The 17147-nt window shown below is 42.1% G+C and overlaps 1 protein-coding gene across 1 annotated transcript; it reads right to left on the bottom strand.

The window, feature by feature from the left end:
* Positions 1 to 2012: 2012 nt before the first annotated feature.
* Positions 2013 to 15119, bottom strand: F7 (coagulation factor VII). Its single transcript, XM_073327347.1, has 8 exons — positions 15017 to 15119; positions 12188 to 12348; positions 11789 to 11813; positions 11585 to 11698; positions 8848 to 8988; positions 5002 to 5108; positions 3758 to 3878; positions 2013 to 2554 (listed from the first exon to the last, which is right to left on the bottom strand). The coding sequence occupies exons 1-8, from the start codon at positions 15117 to 15119 to the stop codon at positions 2013 to 2015; spliced, it is 1314 nt and encodes a 437-aa protein (XP_073183448.1).
* Positions 15120 to 17147: the final 2028 nt, after the last annotated feature.

Here is a 17147-nt window from a genome sequence, read left to right as displayed (position 1 = left end):
TTTGGGGCCAGGGGAGTGGCAGGTAGACCTGTTGCCCCACCCCCCAGGCCAGGAAGGATCTTTTAAAGCTGAACCCTTTCTTCTGTTTTCCAGCATCAGGAGTGGAAGTGCTATAGATCCCCCAGAGTGTGTTGGTCCTCAAGGAAGTCCCTACTCTTGGCTGTGGCAGGATTGTTTCTTATGCTTCCTCACTTATTTTGTAGACTTTTGTCCAGTCAAGCTTAAAATATCACAAGGGATGGGGTTTCCACTACATATTTTGGGGACTATTTCTCAATTGAACAAATCCTGTTGTCAGGAAATTTGTCAGGATATTTTGCCTCAATCTTCCTTTTTATATTTTCACCCCATTGCACCTAGGTAGCGCCCCATTCACCCCATTAAACAATTGCTTCCTTTGAGTTCACACCTTTGATACCTTAGGAGCTCACTTTCACGCTCTGCCTCAATCATTTTTTAGCCAAGATACACATATTAAAATTGTAGTTAAAACGTCCTCTGTAAAGCAGTCCATCTAGCCACCTCATCATTTTTCTTGTTTTTTTCTGAATACCCTCCAGTTTGTCAGTATCTTTCTATAAATGAGTGGACCAGAAGTTATATAACATACACAATGGAGCCCTACATAGAGGAACTATTAACTCTCTGCTCCAAGATGTCCTGCCTCAAGAATCTCAAAATGAACTGGATTGTTTTTTTAATTGCCTCATTGAAAGGTTATGCTTTATTTGCTGGTCACTATAACCTATAGGCCTGTTCTGCACTATTACTTACCAGATTTCTCACCCAACATTAAATATCTGTGATCTGGATTATCTTTTCCCCCAGATGTATTAGTTTTCATTTTTCCAAGCTGGATCTTCCTTCATTATTTTCTTCCATTTTTAAAAATCTTTCTAGGTCCCTTTGCATTATCTCGTTGTCTTCACTGGAATTTGTTGCTCTTCCCAATTCAATGGCATCTGCAGCTTTGAATATGATTCTTATACTGCCACCGTTGTATCATTAATGAAGATGTTAACCAACATGGATCTCTGCAGAACCCCCCTAAATATCGTCCCATCTCAGTGAATTGCCATGTATCATTAGTTAACTGTTCTTCAGCCAGTCCTTGTGACAGTGCTGCTACTCAGACTGATTTGAATTAATTTGGAGAGTAAATGATTTTCTAAAATTCAGATCTATTATATCTACCTTTCTCCCTTAATATATTATGTTGCCTTCATATTGTCATTTGGAGACACATTTTCAGAGAGACCACAGTGCAGCCTCTCATTGTGCATTCCCACTTTTTCACATACTATCAATTGCGTGTGAAAACAATTATTGGCATGTGCAACCAGCAATAGCCTGTGCTATGCAGGAGGTCAGAACATAATGGTTCTGGCCTTAAAATGTATCATTCTACACACAGAAATGACAAAAGCCACAGTTTGAACACTGTTGCTGTACAGGGCTGCATAATAAGCATTCAAATTCCCTTTGTTCTCATAATGTAATAATGTTATACCAGAGCAAAGTTACCTTGAAGTCAGATGTATCAGTCACAAATATGGGTCAATATTATAATTGTTACCAATATTATATTATTATTTGATTTAAGAAAAATGAAACAAAGCCCTCAGTAAAGACTTAGAAACCTTGAAAGAGTCTTTTCCTACTTCTTTCGTTTTGGACAGATCTTAGGACAGATCACTCATATGAAGGTTTGCCTTTTGCATTTGCAGGTGTGATGTAAGGTAAGGTTGTGGAAATATCATTTACAAATGTTACAACCTTCAATAAGGTTGCTGCAGAGTAATTTCTCTTTTAACATAATGTACAAACAATGCAGCTAGGTGAATGAGTTTACTGTGACTGAACGGGAAAGAGATTGGTTTCAAATCATTATTTCAGTGTGTGGGTAATTTATTTAAGATCCTGGAAGAATGCCAAACAAGGAAGTGTCCCAGGTGGGACTCAAAGACAACTCTGCAGTTTGGAAACATTCTGACTAGAGGAAGCCTGGCAGCTTATGAATCCATGTGATTGTTTAACCATTCGAGATATTTAGACACCCTTGTGTAAACCCCGTAAGTGCCTTCGGTAGCACAGCCCTTCCCCCAGCTGACAATCCCTGTCAGAAACCAGGTGTTTTTGTACTTTGTGGCATGAGGTCCGCCGCTGTCCCCCTTGCAGGCATCTTTAGTCCCACTGAGGTCTCCTGCACAGAACATGTTCTTTGTAATATTTAAGTGGGTCTCCTGCATACACTCTTGTGTCTTTACACGTGGCAGATCAATTCTCATCAGAACAGCAGCGGTAGCACCTCCTTCTATTAGACGCCCCCATCCACTCACTGTGGAGAATCTAATGGCGGACAGCTCAGATGTTGCGAACTGTTTCTCAGGCAAACATATCGGTACCACATAGTCACTGAAGTTAACAGGTGCCTCCAGGTGCAGCAGGGCAATGTCATGGTTAGTTGTGCCTGGAATGTATTTTTCATGCATTATGATTTCAGAAACCTTCCTTTCTTGCTCCCCTTCATCCTTGTGATCTATTCGGTGTTCACCTAGAAAAGCAATTAAACCCATCAGGTTCACATAAATAGTAAGCTCCTTAACTCCACACAGCTCTTATGGAAAGAGATCACTAAGCTGACATTTCTTCTCTTCTTACTACATTTCCATGGCCACTACTGAATCCTGCATTATTCATTCTTTTCTTTGGTTCAGCAGAGACCGTACCTCTTCCTTCATTCCAGCTTTTTCCCTTGACAGAAGACGTGGAATAGGGTTCAGTGACAGAATTACAGCAGAAACAAGCAAAGTAAGGGTGCAGCTTCAAGAGGGCCTATTACTGCATTAGAACTACCCAGCTTGGCTATTCCAGGACTAAATTCTAGCACAGAAAAGACTAGACTAGGTTCCATGACAAGGTTTTTATATATATATATATATATATATATATATATATATATATATATATATATATATATACATATACATATACATATACACATATACACACACACACACCCCTAAGTACCAGACACTAGGAGCCAAATTCATCCTGAGTGTAACTCCACTGGCATCTGCATTTCCCAGCAGTTGGGGAGAAGAAATCAGAGTATCACATCCACAGCATGTACCCCACTTGCCCCCACACTCTGAAGGATCCATGAGCCAATCAGGGAGTGGGCCAAGAACAGGAGGGACTGAGGGGTTGACCGGGCTCTCCCTGATTGTCCATGGGGAAAACTTTTCCTCTGCCACTCCGTGACAGCAGAGTTCCTCCTGGAACCATGCTGCTAACTGGCCCTGACTGCCGCGGCCCCAAACCCTTCTCAAGGCTGGGTTCCATGGTGCAGAGGCAGACGCCATTCACACCTTTGCACTCTGCACTGTAATTAATCTGTTCACCCATCCCCATTACAATGGGGGTAGTTCAGCAAGTTTAGAGCCATTTTGATCCCAGCCGTGGAATTGTCATTTTGTAAGACTTCTGTTTTTTGAGACTTACATTATGGCCGAGAGGTCATTTAGGAATCGCTAACTGCTTCTGTCATAAGCAAACAGATGGCCATTGTGTTTGTAATCAGTTTTTGACAGATATTGGTTGTATTTAACCCTTCCAAATGTTTGCAGAGTCACACCGTGTAAAAGTGGCATAACTCCACTGACTTGGGAGGAATCACTGTGGATTTACACAAGCGAAGCTGACAACAAATTTTGGGCCACAAAGTTTGAAAAAGTGAGGCAAGCGAAAGACTTACCCAGTTTTACTCGGAGCTGTTTGGGATGTGTGTTCTCTAAGCAGTGAGCGGCAGTAACCACCCAGCTCGGCGCCAGCAGGGAACCCCCACACTTTTGTTTCCCATTCTCTATTAGCAGAGCCTGAAATATGCAAAAGAAACTTTTACATTATACCAATTTGTTTGACCTGAAATTCTATAGAATTTACAGAGAACATTAATCTTATTTAGCCTGCAAGGACCATGTGTAGTCATCATTTTCCTAACTGCTGATTGGTGAAGGTACCATTAGATCTTCAAGGAAGGGACTATGGTGCATAGCCCAGGTGGACCTAGGTTTTTAGACGAATCATGTTAGTAACTCAGGCTTAAAGTAATTCAGGGTTTTATTGGAACTAGGCATCCAACTTCCGTTGAAAGTCAATAGGAGTTGAGCACTTAACTCCCTTGGGCTCTTTGAAAATCCCAGCCTCAGATGCAAACACATTTATAAGTAGGCTGTAAATGCTCATGCTGAGAAGCTCCTTAATCTACAAGCAAAGGTATCATGTTAGGACTACTCATGGAAGAAGGTACACAGTGAGAGTAAAGGTATCAGCATTTGAGATCTTGGCAATGTTTCTATGTCTTGTGCTTTGCCTTTTCAGAATTTAAATCTTACACAGGAATGTGTTTGGATCTAAATTACTAAAATTATTAGTCCTGAAATAAAGGGTTTTATTTTCCTATTTGCTCAAAGAGAAACTTCGTGCCTGGCCCCAAAGTAGACAATTGACAACTTGGCTACTCTACACACAGAATTTAGGGAAGAGTTTTGCATTGCTACTCTCTCTCTTTTTTTATTCCCTCATGCTTGAACCCACCATTCACACCAATTGCATGGTAAATGGGAGGGGAAAAAAATCTTCCCTTGGATAATTTTGCTAGCATATGTTATTGATTCTGCCTATTTTGCCCAAGAGTTCACATCCCAGTAACTACAGCTGACACGCTTGTGGGCAATCTCACCAATAAGGCCAAAGACTGGATGGGCAGAGCATGGAGGAGGCTGAATTGCCATTTCGTGCCTGGAAAAGCAGTCACTCCAGCAGAGGGATAAGGTATATTATCAGGGAGGCAGTGGCGGTGGGTGGGGAGCTTGTATTACCTTTAGATGTGCCCTAGCTATTCTGTGGCTGCAGAGAGGTGTCTGTTATCCAGCACTGTGCATCCAACTCCTTTCTCAAGGTCTCAGTTGATGACAGAAAATGAAATAGAAGACTCACCTGCCACGGACACTCGCCTGGAGGACAGACAGAACCACCTACTATTCTCCCCTGCTGACTTGCACGTTGCTTTGCCAAAACAGGTATTTTTCCACATGGGTAATCCACTGTGAAAAATAAGAAATAAATCACAGTACTAAGTGTGATTAAATACAACGAATCCACTGGAAAACACAGAGGGCCAAATTCTCTGCTAGGGTTACTCCAGAAAATTCCCTCCATGAGTCATGCCAGCAGAGAATTCAGCCAGTAGTCTAATGGTGTTGCTAATCACCGAGTATTTTAAATCGCCCAGTGAGTAAATGTTTTTTTTCTGGCTGGACACTGCCCACAAGTGGTGTTACTTTACAATATAGACCCTTTGGTTAAGAAGTTGCACTCAGGTACCACAGGAGGCTCCGAAAAAGGCTTTGATATAGTGTGTTTAGTGCCTCTTGAATTCCTCCAGGGTTTTCATGATGATCTTTTAAAGCGGGCAGGACAACTGGGTCCCTTTGAATCCTCCGTCACACCTGATCTCCTGCTACTAGACTTCCTGTCATTCCCCCCCACAAAACAAAAAAACTGCTGACCTCCTGAGGTGCACGTGGAGAGGTCCCGTCTCCTACCCACTTAGGAAGCAAGACCCCATGTCCTCTATGACAAGCGGCAGCTAAAATCTGCAGGATTCTGCAGCACTCTGAGGATGAAATCCTGATCCTACTGAAGTCAATTCTGGCCCCTGAAGCAGCAGACAGGAAATTCCACTACAGACTCAGGTAAATTAGGTTGTTAGTGAATTAAATGGGAATATAAATAACACAATTAGTATCTCATTGATTTATTTGGACATTAAATTCAACATAATTTGTGCTGCCCCCACATGATCAGTGTTGAGTGTTGTCACAGTCCCTGGGTAGGGTGACCCAGCTGAGACCTTTTCCAGTCCCCCCGGTCTACCCCTTTCCATTGGCAAAGCCAGGTTTTGCAGCTAGGGTGGGGCGTATGTGACGGGTCATTGGTGTTACCACCTTCAGGTATACCCAGTGGCTTGCTAATTTCACACATTGTCATGCCTGCTGCACTCTCTGCCCCCGCACTGCAACCCTAAACCCGGCTTGGAGCAGAAGGAAGGCCACAGGGGACAGTGTGGGGAGGAAGCTGGAGAGCAAGCCCGCACTGCACTCACCCTGCAGTGATGGGTCCTGGCCCACAGGGCAGGGCCCAGCTCCTCACTATGGGAGTTGCAACCTGGCGTACAGGGTCACAGCGCCATTCAGGTTTGGCCCAGCCACCCCTCCATCATGCTGGAGGAGCAGCCAAGACAAATTTGAGTGAGTGGTGTTGTAACATGGTGTATGGGGTCACCACACTATGTAACCCTTTGTGCCATGTTGCAATGACTGGAGCAGGGAGCCAGGCCCAGCCTTGCAGCACAGGAGCTGCCTCTGACAGGTGAGCAGGAGGTCGGCTCATTCCCCAGCCCCATATGAAAATTTGGGTCATACACTTCTTTTTGCCAATTGCATAATAAGCTTGAAAAGGCACCACACTTACACACACCTAAAGGCAGTTGGGGGTGGAAGGAGAGATGTCCCCCTGTCCCCCAACTAGTAGCTTCATCACTTCCCCTTTTAAGTGACAGGCCTGTACTGTGATCCAATCACTCCCAGACTGGGTCTCTAGGTGGCATCCCTCTGGTTGCCAACCATGACACCTAGCACATCCAATGGGCTTGGCATCTGCATGAGTTTCCCTTTGGGCACCTGTAAGTAGGGCCACAGAAGCAGCTTCCCCAAAAGAAGTACCATTTATTTTGCCCATAGGTGCACAGTACTCAGAAAAATGGATTTACAACAACGGAGGCCTGCACCCCAACTGCTTCACCTATACTTGGCCTTCCTCTCAAGGCCGTGAGTACACGAGTCAGCCATGGTGCTCCCCATTGTATCTGGGGGCTGTTAAAGCATGCCTGCTGCAGATCCCTGGCTCTCAGTCTGCCTGTGTCTTCCTGCAGCAGCTGACAACCCTTTCTCCCCATCCCTTTCTGTAGGGTAGATCTGTTAACAGATTGGTGTCTTTTGATCTCCAGATTCTTAGCCTTTGTAAAACATCTCTGTAGCCGGGATAGGCCATAAACCTGGCTCTTGTATTTGAGCGTTTACTGGGGTGCATCTTTTAGGCCATTGTTTTACCTTTTACCTTTCCAGCCTACTTCCTTTAACAACCCCTTTTCATCTAACTCTAATCATTCAGGCAGGGTGATGTCACCCAGGGCTCATTTACACAGCAATTAAACACCTGGGGCTGGTCTGGGTCAGCTGACTCAGACTCACCCGGGATCAGGCTGCTGGGCTATAAAATTGCTGTGAAGTTGTTCGGGCTTGGGCTGCAGATGAGGCTCTGGGACTCCAGCCCTACCCTGAATGGCTACACCATGGAGCCAGAGCCCCACCCGAGTCAGCTGATCCAGACCAGCCGCAGTTGTTTAATTGCAATATAGACATACCCTCAGATATACTGAGGGGCATATGAAGTTTATAAACAATAAAATGTGATGTGGATTTTGGTATTGAAAATGCATAATGGCATTGTAGAAGTTGTCAGAGTGAGTTGGAGGGTCTGACAGCTGGGTAGGAACACTTGCTATATGGGAAGGCATGGAAGACGGTGTTGATTTTTTGGAATCAAGGAGACAACTGATGATTTGGGCACTGAAGAAGGGAAACATCTTATTTTCTTCCCCATTTTGGCAGGGTCAGAGGTTTGTGGTGAGTCTGGAATTTCTTGGTCCTCATCCTAACAACCCTAACCAGAAACCAACTGCCCCACTCCAATATCTGCTGCAACCGCCAAGAATGGAGAAACACGTTATTGGATTGATGTTCCTCAGTGAAATCATTTCCAGTGTTGACACCCCAATTGTTCAACTGTTACCATTAGTCTTCAATGTCAATACCCCGGTGAGATGAATGGGAGCAAGTACCTCCGCTCAGAACCACTGGTCCAGGCATTCTGCAAACTCAGTCGTGCACCACTGCAGCAGTTTACACTCAGTTCACACTCTAAAGGTTTTAATTGCAGTCAAAAGAGCTACAGGGGGAAATTTACCCATGCATAAAGGGCAGCTAGACACCCAACTCCTTGTGAAAGTAAATGGGAGTTAGGTGCCTGGCTCCCATTTCAGCTTTGAAAATCTCCTCCTTAATATTTTGAAAATAAAAGCTGATGTTTTGGAGCATAATTATATCGCAACTTGAAAAAAAAAAAAAGAACATAGATGCAGTTATTTATGTGGCCACATAATCACATAGTACCCAGGCCTGTGCTTGAAGGGGCAATCTGAGGCATTTAATCCCTTGCTCCACTAATGAAATAATTTAGGTAGGTTTCAAAGTAGCAGCCATGTTAGTCTGTATTCGCAAAAAGAACAGGAGTACTAGTGGCACCTTAGAGACTAACCAATTTATTTGAGGATAAGCTTTCGTGACCTACAGCTCACTTCATCGGATACATTCAGTGGAAAATAATTTAGTAGGGATTTTACAAGGGAGCTTGGCACCCGTTAATTCCCCTCCTTTAAAAACCCAGCTGTAGTTTGTTATCTCTTCAGATGAGCGAGAATATCATCTTGCTATTCCCTAGAGAAGAGTATCTGAGTTTGTTGGTCTTATTCAGCAGTAAAAAAGAACACTGATTTCTCACTGGTTTTATTAGGGTTATTCCGGTCTTGACTCGTATGTTGAAATAAATACAGTTATGAAGCATCTATTCATTGGATAAGAATTGATATCTCCTGGAGACAACTGTAAAAAGAAGTTACCCATAAAATATGTTGCTGTAGTGACTTGGTTTGCATAACCTTACCTTGGGGAGTACAGGACACTTCATCATTTGCTAGCATGTAGCCATCTGAGCAAAAGCATTGTCGTATCGTGGTTGGACTGTCAATGCAATAATGTTCACAGTGACCATTTTCATGAATGCACTTCAGTGTGTCATTCAGACCTAAATACGTGAAAAGAACATATTAGTTCCTGAATGTGGTGTCTTATGTTTAACTCGAGTCAATTATGTTTGTAAATTTTGACCAAGAGTGACCTGCAACTCACTAATGTTGATATATTGATAGAGAAAGCTGCTTCTGGTAGGCAAACATTAATGACAGAGCTGTACAGAACTGGGAACTAATTTGTACTCCAGCACAAATTAAAGAGATCAGAAAATGCACCAAAAATCATACAGTGATTGCTATTCAAAATAATTAGCATTTGTCATCAGTTACCACAGTATGGTATCTGAGATACAGCAATCCTCACAATAATTAGAATAGGATATCACTGTTGTCACTGTATGGTAACTGTTATCAAATATGTCTATTTAAAAATTGGAACCACTGTATTCCTTTCACCCACAGCAGTGCACTGGGAAGGCTACAGGATAATCCACTGCAGCAGAAGACCTCTCTTCTGGAGAAAAGATATGTCTGAATGGTCAGTAATTCAAGCCATCTGAATGGCTGAACATTTATGGGTGCTTTATAATAATAATAATAAATAATAAATAATAGTAATAGTAATAATAATAATAATTTATCCAGTACCTGCCCCAGAGACACAAGCTGCTACCATGTGGGACAAACAAACAGAATAAGTAAGTATGGAGGTCGTGTAATAATCCAGATGGGAAACACGAGCAAATAGGTTGGTTTTCACAAGTTTTTTTTAAAGGGGGGGAGAAGGAACCTTGCAGATATTGACTAAGGCTGTTCTAGTGTGGGACAGCATGAAAAGGTGACAAAAAAAGTTAGGACTGGGCAAAGAAGACAGAGCTAGCGGTCAGGAGAGAAGCATGAGCAGGAAATGGGAAGGGTTATAGGAGGTGAGAGTAATATAGGCTGGACTGGGATCATGGATGCTTTATTACAGATGCTTAACAGTAGTTAAAGCCACTAGTTAGGCAACGCATTTAGATCGGACAAGCTCCTTTGGGTCTACACTGTACTTATGTACTAAATTTAATAGTCAGTATATAGAGCTAGATCCAATGCTCATTGAAATCAATTAAAAGACTCCCACTGATGTCACTGGGCATTGGATCTGGCCCATTGTTCTTTTAATGAAAGTGTAGGCAAGGACCTTTTTCATGTGCATGTATTTATACACTGTGACAATCTATAATATGTTCACCCCTTTTACAATTATGATAAATCTTGTGCAAAGTATGCCTTGTGAGGTACCACTGGAAAGTCATAATCTGCTGACCATTACTGTCCTGTTGAACTGTATGCATCATCATTGTACATGATGTTATGAGATTTTGCTACATATTTGCTACTGAAACATGTTGAGAGTCTGGGAAATGTCCACAGACTAGCCCCTCAGAGAGGACAAAGAAACTGCAAACACAGAGGTCTTACATGCCAAACCTCAGGTAGCCAAAAGATGCAAAGAAAAATTTGCAATTCATAATGAAGGATAGTCAGCAGCACACGTACACCATGAGGGCTACCTAATCCCATGACACAGCATGGATTTTTCCAGCACGTGGGGAAAAGTATAAATGAGGGACAGTGGCATCACTACAGGGTCTCTCTCTCCTCCCCATCTCAACACCTGGAAGCAAGATCATTTGGAAGACAAAGAGACGTCTCCTTGAACTGGGAGGAAGGGGTGATTTTAACTAGTTAGTATAAACCGTGAACTGAAAACTGCCTGCAATGTCCAGTAGGCCAAGAAAAACTGTTGGATTCAAATCTTGCTCAGCCTGATAAAATGTAGGATTTAGAATGTGTGTTTAGTTTTTGTTTCTTATGTAACCAAGTCTGACCTTTATGCCTACCACGTATAATCACTGAAAATCTACTTTTCTTTTGTTAGTAAAATTATTTTGATGTTTAATCTAAACCAATGAGTTTGTCTCAAGTGCTCAGATTACAGAGGCTGGAGTATGTGCACTGTCCTTTGAGGGAGTGGGGAACTAACCGGTGAGCTTGCATTAATCAAGAAGGCCTTGAGCAGTATAAGACGACATTTCTGGGGTGCAAGGCTGGGGAAATTCGCTGGGGTCTTCCTGTGTGCAGTTCATGAGTGGCTTGGGAGAGCATTCATGTAACTTTGCTGGGTGTGCCTCTTCACACTGATGGCTAAGTGAACAGAGCCTGAGGGGTTTGCTGTACACTCGCATAGCAGTGTAGGAGACAGTCTGGGGAGAAGAGTTAAAGTGGGCACAGTGATTACGCAGTCCAGATTGCACCCGGGGGCATGTCACGCACACCATACAATATTTCCATTTCTAAACCAAAGGGTTACCATAATCCAGTTAGAAAAATGCCCCTTTTCCCTCAGGTGGTTGAGAAGGTAAATTTAGAAGATCTACACTGTGTAACACTTATGTGGCTGCTATGTAGAGTGACTGCAATACCCGTTTACTGAATGCTTTATCAAACATAGCAATGTTAACTGTGGCAACAATCTCTTCTCTGCTAGAATGATACCCAATAATAATAATGTTTGCTACCAGTCCTTTTTAAAAATAACAATGTATTTATCAGAGCAGCTTGCATTTGCATAGTGTTTTGTTTTTTAAAAATTTAATACCTGACCTTTTTCACAGTTTTTGCCCTTATACTCCTCAGGGCAAAGGCAAACGTAAGCCTGAAGTTGGTCAACACATGTCCCACCATTCTGACAGGGGTCAGAGTCACACTGGTTGGCATCTGTAAAAACACACAGTATCAGTAAGACTCACAAGAAGGATTACAATGGTGCAATTTCAGTAATTATTAGAACACATGAAATTCTCATACCAACATAATTCTGCCAGAATTCCATCTGGAACAAAGAGGAAAAAAGGGCATAAGGAATTATCCAGACAATATTATGCATCATTTCATGTACAAAGGATAAGTATGTTGTCTAATACCATAACAAACAAATTATAGAGGTATAGCACATGGTAGTTGAAGGGTGAATAAAGTTGTGCCTACTTAGAGAACATGCCTAAAAGTTAACACAATATTAATTTGCAGCTCTCTGTATATTTTAAGACACAGGCAATATAAGACAAAAGTACTATATTAGACACTTTTCAGCTTCCAGGGTTTAAGGGTCAAAATCCATTTATGTTTCTATTAATAAGATGGGAAGATGCAAGATAAAAATCAGGCCAACAGAAGACCCCCGAACCTCCCCCACCCCTTACTTACTGTCCTTTTATCATCTTGAAAGATTTCTCTGGCTTCCTCATATGAACACATTTCCTCAAAGCACTCCCGTTGTAGCGACCCAAGTTTTAACTCTTCAAAGAAGCTATTCGCTCTTCTTTGTCTTTTCAACAAGCTGTTTGCCTGCTCCTGCTTTAAGAAGACTGAAAAATTGAAATAATTGGAACTCTGCAGACACATTTTCTCTCTCCAGAAACAAAGTACAGTAGAACCTCAGAGTTACGAACACCAGAGTTACGAACTGACCAGTCAGCCACACACACCTTGTTTGGAGCCGACAGTACGCAATCAGGCAGCAGCAGAGAACAAAACAAAACAAAAAAAAGCAAATACAGTACAGCACTGTGTTAAATGTAAGCTACTCAAAAAATAAAGGGAAAACATTTTTCTTCTGCATAGTAGAGTTTCAAAGCTGTTGTAAGTCAATGTTCAGTTGTAAACGTTTGAAAGAACCACGATAACGTTTTGTTCAGAATTACGAACAACCTCCATTCCTGAGGTGTTTGTAACGCTGAAGTTCTGTAAGCCAATGAGATTTCAGCTTCCTTTACTTTTTAAATCTGGGCTGTTTGCAACAATGTTTAAAGCAGGCCAGGCCACGCCAAGCACATTCCCATTGTGCAACATTGCACAATCTTGTAGAGACATTATTTACCTACCCTTCCGCACATGAGGTAAAGTGACAGATGCTAGATTTTTATGTAGGCCAAAGCTTTAGAGAAAATGGTAGTAATTCTAGAATTATATAGCAGTTCTGCAACCAAATAATTCATGAAGACTTACCATGCACCATGTGGTAGGTTTCCAAAAAGTAGGACAGGATTTCCTTTAGTTCTGGCAGCCAAACAACAATTAGACAAGTGGCACGTAGCCTCTCATATTTACCCAATTTATCTGCCGACCCTTGTGTTTTACTATATTTTCCATATAAACTCACTTGGTAAGATAAAGATCTTTGGATGGATCACAACTTTTCCAGACTCCCAATCCCCTCCACTCACACACTCCATTTCCCCCACTTCTTTCATCTACTCTTACCTTCTTTGGACCAGCAGGATGGAGTCCATAGGCCACTAATGGTCCATAAAGCAAAGCTTGAGAACAACTGCTCTAATTTATTCCCACTTACTTTTCTTCTGAAAAGACTCTGGGCCATGGCAATACCTTTGCTGGCAAAGGAGAGCAGGATGAGTTTCCATTCTGAGCCAGTCATCACCATGCCTTTGCACCAGCTAGAGGAGCTTGTATGTGACTTCTAAACTCAGCAAACTGGTACCATGTGGCACTCTTCCTGGCAGTCTGAGTCAGGGTTAATGGGCAAGGAGAGCAGAAGTCAGACTGGAGTGGTATGCAAGACGGCACATCTCTTGTCTACACCAGTTTGTGAATAATGTGAACTTTCTTTTAAAAAAAGAGTTATGGTTGTGCTGTAGTGGAGACCCAGTCCTGACTGGTGTCTTTAGGTGCTATTGTTAAACAAATGCTAAATTGATATATAATAACTGATAATAAATAATGTGACTCAGTGTATTTCTGAATCTCTACACAGTAGACTGTAAAAACTATCAGTCTGTGAGGTATACAGTGTTCTACCACATATTAAACGTTAATTCTGAAGCCTAGTGATGACAATTTAAATGACAATATTGCTCACTATTCCTCTCCTGAGGATTTTGGCAGAAACATGCAACTACTCTGGGATGGTGGGCAAAGTTGGAGATAGAGGATGGAGCTTGAGCAGAGTACTTCCAATCCATTCCCTCTCCAAGATAATTCCTAAAGAGAATGAACTGTCTTGCACTTGGAGGTATCTCTGTAGGGCGGTGCCAAGCCACACTGATGGGATAGGGGTGGGGAAGTTTGCACTGATCATGATACTTATAATAGAGGACTTCAGTCTCCTGGTCTACCAGCCTCCACATCAGCATTAACATCACTAAAATATATATTCATTTAAAAATACAGACGTGATTACTATAGATCCCCCTAAAACAATAATTACCGGCTGTATAGCATTTGCTGCACTACACATAGCACAATGTCTTTTGCTTACGTTCATGTCAGGTTTTATCCTTGCAGTATGTTGAGTATTGTTATTTTTAATTATTTGCAATTGTTTTCTTACTGCATTTGTCCTTGTTAAATTATTAAAGTAAAGGAATACCTATCTATCTGTGGGTGCCCACACTCTCACACACGCACTTCTGTATACGATGGAGATGTATTGGAATCATCTGAGAATTTTCTTTTTTGTATTTTTTCTAAAATGTTTGACCACCATTGCTGAAGAGTGTTAGTCTGTGGATAGCCTGAGCTCTGTGATCACTAGTGCCCTTTGGTTCCCTGGGAGCTGATTTTGAGGCACACATTAAACACCAGGCACCCGACTTTCAGTTGTCGTGGTTCACCCTCATATTACACTACATTTTTTGTAATATCCCTTTTGTAAATTCTTGTGGATTGAATGAGAAGGACTGATAATTGATTCTCTGCTTTTAAAATACCACATATAGGCTTGAATTCCTGCTGGTTTCATCTAGTACACAGGTAGTTGATGGTTTGTAGCTTTCTGTATGGTGAGATAACTTACACATATGAGCCTAGAAATAATTTTTCCCAGTTGACACAATAAGTGCGTGAACACAATCGCCACCCAAAACTATGAGCACATTAGACCACTGTGCAGACTTGGACACATTCATTAGTAATCTTTATGTACTGCCATTGCTGTGGATGATCCAACACTCTTCACAAGAAAATCATTTGGCTAACAATATAATAATAATCATTACAACAGTTTCTGGGACATACCTGCAGCTGGCGAAAGAGGAAGCAGCAGCAAAAAGCAGAAAAGCAAAACCAAGTAGTGGTTGGAAACCATGATGACACTGAAATGCCAGTGTCCCAATATCATGTTGACATTTCAGCAAGAACTGCATGGTGAAAGATCTCTGTTTCAAAGGCTTTGACCTGGAGGAGGGGAGTCATTAAACAGAGAGAGCTGAAACTCGTGCAAATAATTCTATTCATGAAGAAACTAACAAACAAAATCCCTTAATACATTCTCTTTAAAAATAGGCAAAGATCTTGGTTGAGAAGAATTCCCATTCACAGTGTGCAAAGGCCATGCTGATTATTGTGAATGTTGCAGTATGTTCTTATTAACAATCCAGAATGCTATTAAATGTGAAACATAAGTGCCAAATTACAGGCCTCAGCCTGAATAGCACAACATTACATTTTGTATATAGCCATCCGAGAAGTTTGCAGGTGAATCAGAAAGCCAAGAGTAGGCTGATTGGGGAAGGTAAAGATTTGCAGTCTCTTTGAATGTGGTCACATTGTTGATGCTTTAAAATGTACCATGTTCTTTTTCTTCTTGGTTCCCAGTGAAAACCCTGAACTGCTGACTGACTTTATATTGTGACACTAATCAACTAACAAGAAATACCAAGTTCTGCTTTGCTCTCTTTTTGTTTCAGTGAAGGAGCTATGTACCTTATCACAGGTACTACTACACAAAGGACTTAAGTTATATTGGAAAGAAAAGAAGAGGAGAGGAGCAGAATTCCATTTCATTAATAATTGTAGCAGTTTGACTGAATCAACAGATAAAGTTGTATCTGGAAAAATAAGCATTCCTATGAATACATGTATATCAAGGACTAATGGTATCAGAACACAGAGTTTACAAAATTCTTAAGTAAAGATTTGACTAAGATATCAGCAAGGTTAGGAGCATGTTTGTCAGTGAGGATTGGAGCATTTCATAGGGCCTGGTGTATTTTCCAGTCGATCCTTCACTTTATTAAGATAAAGGAAAGCAGCTCCTCTGTGCCATCAGAGCAATGAAGGGAAGGGCAGTTTTTACACTATTGCCAGCTCTCATCATCATCTCCCTGATTAGCAAAGAAGAAATCTCGCTCAACTGAGAAGTCTAAGATCCCAGCCCATCTACTTGCATATTATTTATACTGTGCCTGTAACTTAGCCTTTATGTACAGTGAGGTACATCCCTTTTGGACATCTGGTTTACAACATAGAAAAAACTGGCCTTTTAGGGCATCTTTTGTTTATTGGAATCTGGCTAATTCCCGGAAAGCTCATTTCCTGGGATTTTCGGGGAGGCTAATGGTGGGTGCTGTTCCAGGGAAGGGGGAGGGAGTTTGACTGCTGGAAGACATGAGAAGTTATAACATAGAATGAGTCCCAAAATACTCCACCTCTCCACTATTGGAAATCCCCATCATTCCCCAGCCTCCCTGCCCTGAATATAATCCCCTCCCTGTCCTTCCAGTTCCCAATCTCTCCTTTGGACTGGCACTAGCTGGAGAGGGGGAGAAAATCATGATAGGCATTCAGAGGTAAAACCACCTGGAGAAGTGCTGATCAGCAGGGAATTGGGGCTGCTGGCAGAAGCAAGGCAGGTGAGAGTAAGAGATGAGGTGAGCTGGAGGGGGGGAGGGTCTGCTACTTACTGGGGGCTCATGAGGTGGGTAGACAAGGTGGGAGGGGCCTTGTGTTCAGGGAAAGAGAGGAGGGGACAGAAAAAGGAGGACAAACTGGGAAGGAAATCTGTCTCCACTGAGGGTGGGGCAGGGGATAGGAGGAGAGACTGAAGCTGTGTTTACTTGCTTGCAGCTCTCCGTGTGGAGCAGCAAGACCGTATTCTTAGCCTCAGTTTTCCAAGAATTAAGATAAGAATAAGTTTGCCAGAGCCACTTTGCAATTTCCTTTATCTTATCTTCTTAGAGCAGAAAAGCCATTTGTCCTGTCTGAGCAATTCTCTTCCTGTCATGCAAGTGAGAGTGTAGGGCTGCGTATCTGACATTTCTAGATCTAGCACCATGTGCAATGGCATTTGTTTTTGCCTGCTTTGACTAACCCTGTAAAAATGGTGGTACTTACACAAAAAAGCCATAGGGTAGGAATTTATTAGCAG

The sequence above is a fragment of the Lepidochelys kempii genome, chromosome 1 (genome assembly GCF_965140265.1).
Source record: "Lepidochelys kempii isolate rLepKem1 chromosome 1, rLepKem1.hap2, whole genome shotgun sequence".
Classification (NCBI taxonomy): domain Eukaryota; kingdom Metazoa; phylum Chordata; order Testudines; family Cheloniidae; genus Lepidochelys; species Lepidochelys kempii.
This window is presented reverse-complemented; position numbering and strand designations above follow the sequence as displayed.